Raw genomic sequence first — 3807 nt, 5'->3', positions numbered from 1 at the left:
TCAAGAAGGATTATGTTTTTTACATTGGTTCTTAGCCCTAGCTAAGGGTCAAAATTACCTATTGAGCATTTTAGAAGATAATCATATTTGACATCTGTTGTTGTTGTGTGACCTTGAATTGATTCTGGCTCAAATAAACTCTAAAGCATCCATTTGTAGAATTTTGATTTTTTAGGCCTGGAGTTGGGTCTAGACATTTGTAATTTTCAGAATTACCAACAAAGATTATGATGAAAGCCAGGGTAGAAAACCACTGGTTTAGTGATTAAAGGACTGGAGAATTATATTCCAACTCAGCTATTTAATAATAACTCTTATTTAATAAGAGTGAGCATTTAGTCTCTTTAAGATACCACTTCCTGATGCTTAAAGTGAGATAATTCCATGTATCATGTTTTCAACTAGACAAATATTTAGAACAGAGAGTGAGATAATGTCTAGAAGTAATTTTTGTTTGTTAGTAGGTATGGGGTGGGACAAAACTTGGATAGCTAGGATTACAGTAGAATCAAGTGTATAACTCTTTTTCATCAGGAGGTCAATGCCTTTGGGTGAATAATATCATCCATCTCTAACCTTGTTTTTCAAACCCAGGATATTATAAAATTGACTGGCCTAACACTGGAAGATTTTTTATATTAATATGATTCTATTAGTTCACATTATTTTTTCTTAGATTCACTTATTTAATGGAATCATTATCATTTGATTATGAAATGCAGAATTAAATTGAAAATATACAAGAACCTGGGAAAGTTTGACCTGAAATTTGTAATGGCCAGAAAATGTGGACAAGTGCTCTCATGTATAAGTATCACACCGCAGCAGTTTATTCCATCTACTTCTGAAGCAAAATTTAGGGTTGAGCAAACTCAGCCCATGGTCTAATCCTTTCTATGTAGAGAGAGCATGACCCTGGGTTTGATGAGCTCCAGTATTTCCAACGCAACAATGTCCTGGAAACCCAAGAGTCCTGGGGACTCCTTAGCTGCCCTCACTTTAGGAACTGTTAACTGAGTCCAATAGCAACAAACTGACGAGCCCTGCAATGATGGTACTCAGGCAGTGGTATCATTATATGGCTTTTACAGTCTTGTAATACCAGTCAGAGCTAGAAATATGAAATAAAACAATAGACAGAATATGTGGCCATCTCTTCATTGGTATACTGTTCATTTACCTGGGCCTGCTCTTCAGGCAATTTGAAGGAGAATACAAAAGGTATCATCTGCCAAGAAAGGAATCACGAAAATTTTATAGTTGGCCATGAAAATTTCTGAGTTTCTTTTCATAGATCTAACCAGAGAAATTTATCATCACTAATACAAGTTCATTTACTATATATGTACATGTATATGTACCATTTTTTGGTTCACATTTTCTTTGTAAATTAGATGAAACTTTCTTAATTTTCCTCTCCAAGATATGTTTTCTCACTTCTCATTTGTGGTTGTGATCCAAGAATAGCTAATGTGAATGCTGTTTTTCATGTTAGGAATCAAAAAAAGATAAGGAAGTACTGTGCAACAGTGGTTAAGTGCTCAGCTGTTAGCCAGAGGTGGGCATTCAAACCCATCCTGTGGCTCAAAGGGAGAAAGATGTGGTTGTCTGCTTCTGTAAAAACTACCACCTACCACTGAGTCAATTCTGAGTCCTAGTGCCCAATAGGATAGAGTAGAACAGTCCCAAAGTGTTTCTAAGGCTATCTATCTTTATTGAAGCAGTTTGCCCACATCTTTCTCCCACAGAGGGCTGACCTTTTAGTTAGCAGCTGAATGCTTTAACTATTGAACCACCAGGGCTCTTTAACTGTAATTATCCACCCCCCCCCCCCCAGACGGGACAGTTTTACTCTGTACTATAAAGTTGCCATGAGTAATAATTGACTGGATGGGAAAAGGTTTAGGAACATATTACAAGGAAGTCTTGCCTGAGAACTCCTTTCTTATTTCAGATTTGTATTCATTTTCATATTCAATAAATCTCTATCACTTCTCAGAACACAAAGATGAAAAAGGCCCAACTTACGTGATTAGGGTGATTAGGGCCCTGTTGTGTTTGCGGTAGTGTTTGAGGCTGTGAGGGGTCCAGCTGGCCGCAGTGAAGCCTTGGGCAAAACTGACCTGTCCCGGGAAAGGTATCTGATTTGGGAACAATCCAGCAAACAGATCTAAGGCTGATAAAGAGAATGCGGGAGAGTCCAGGAACTTGAGCCTGATGTTGCTGTTGCCAGATCCCAGAGGAAGGAGGAGTCAGTGGATTAAATGGGCCCTGGATGGACACAAATTAAAGAAGGAAAATGTTTCTCTTTCTTGTCAAAAAGGATTGAAAAGCTATCTGGAGAAATGTAAGCAGTAATCAAAATGTAAGCAGTTTCTATATTTCCAGTAGAGCTACATTATAAAAAAAGAAAAACAAATTGGCTTATTATGGGCCATGCAAATAAAAAGAGACACAGCTAAATACCCGATGGTCATGTGAAGTAAGGGGTAGAATGAGGCAGACAAAAGAGTAGAGATTTTGCAGTTTCCAGACTAGTTTCAAATTGCACATGTGTGCGTGTGTGTGTGTGTGTGTGTGTCCCTGTTTAGCTGGACATGACTTTAGAGAAAATAGCTTATTAAACTATCTCACAGTATTGTGAGATTTAGTGTCTGGCATACACAAAGTCCTCAATATATAAATGTTAATCAGATTCTAAGCTTTACTTTTGTCTTCAAACAAATTATCATAAGAAAATATGGGACAAATTCATAACTTTAGTGGTCATAAATGGAATCAGAGAACATTTTCTTTTTCTATAAAGCCTTATGAGAAATGAAAAGTATAAAAATATTCCCCTTACAATAATTACTGAGATAAAAGTATCTGAAATAGTAGCAGCAAAAGCTAAGCATTATTAAGATTTAGAGGTAGCTAAAAAAGGAAAGATGACATGAAAACAAGATTACCAGACATGCTAAAATATTAAGAAAATGTTTACTCAAATACAGTACAAGTCATAACTGCTTGATCAGTGTCCTGTTAGAAGTGATACATTTTCTCATTAAGCATACATAAAATTACAGTGGTTAGAGGTTAGAGTGGAAAACAGGTTTGGAATTTAACAACCTCTCCTGCTGTGTAGCATAGTGCCTAAGGCACTTGACTGTTGACCAGAAGGCTGGCGGTTCAAACCCACCAGCCACTCCTTGGAAGGAAGATAGGGCAATCTACTTCCGTAGTGATACTGCCTCGGAAATCCAAGGAGGGGTCGCTATGAGTTGGGTACAACTCGACGGCACATAACAACAACAACAACCTGCTGTGTATGATTGTATGCTTGCCTAATCCAGAGTTTCATCAGTTTTTGCTGTTAAACATCTTTATAGACCTGAATTAGCTGCTGTTAGAATGAAAAGATATAAATGATTTCATCTCTTTTTTGAAGAATTGCCATCCACTGAAGGATGTAAAACTAGTAGTATAGAAGTAACCTAGTATACAAAGCAAATATGAGCATTCAAAATGCGTTTGGATATGCATAAAAGCTAGTGGATAGAAATGCAGGGTAAAACCAGTGAACATTTTTATCTCTTCTCCACTAGGGACCAACAACAATAAAAAAACCCCAAAAAGATAGAAGTGGTTTTAAGTACTTCAACTGACCTCATTGCTGTTGCTTGCTGACACAAGATGCTGTGGGATTAGCTAAAATGAAATGGTGAAAAAAAAATGCAGGTTTGTTGTAGGTTTTACACAATGAGCTCAGCTGGATCAAGAAATCACTTACTGGGGCTGACAGCATGGCTCCCAGGAACCCAAGAA

The 3807-nt window shown here is 37.3% G+C and overlaps 1 protein-coding gene across 1 annotated transcript in view; it reads right to left on the bottom strand.

Annotated features, from left to right (window-relative positions):
* The window catches only part of ODAM (odontogenic, ameloblast associated), a gene marked incomplete at its 5' end in the record, with an annotated part of 7409 nt that extends 3610 nt beyond the window's left edge, over nt 1-3799 (bottom strand). Inside the window, 6 exon segments of the mRNA XM_042781219.1 lie at nt 1181-1228; nt 2029-2096; nt 2099-2189; nt 2191-2271; nt 3649-3690; nt 3773-3799. Of these exon segments, the coding sequence (XP_042637153.1) occupies nt 1181-1228; nt 2029-2096; nt 2099-2189; nt 2191-2271; nt 3649-3690; nt 3773-3799 (357 nt within the window).
* Nucleotides 3800-3807: the final 8 nt, after the last annotated feature.

Source organism: Orycteropus afer, unplaced genomic scaffold (assembly GCF_000298275.1).
Source record: "Orycteropus afer afer isolate SDZICR_OR568_19922 unplaced genomic scaffold, OryAfe1.0 scaffold00098, whole genome shotgun sequence".
NCBI classification, from domain to species: domain Eukaryota; kingdom Metazoa; phylum Chordata; class Mammalia; order Tubulidentata; family Orycteropodidae; genus Orycteropus; species Orycteropus afer.
The sequence above is the reverse complement of the archived record's forward strand: the minus strand, read 5'-3'. Positions and strand labels throughout refer to the sequence as shown.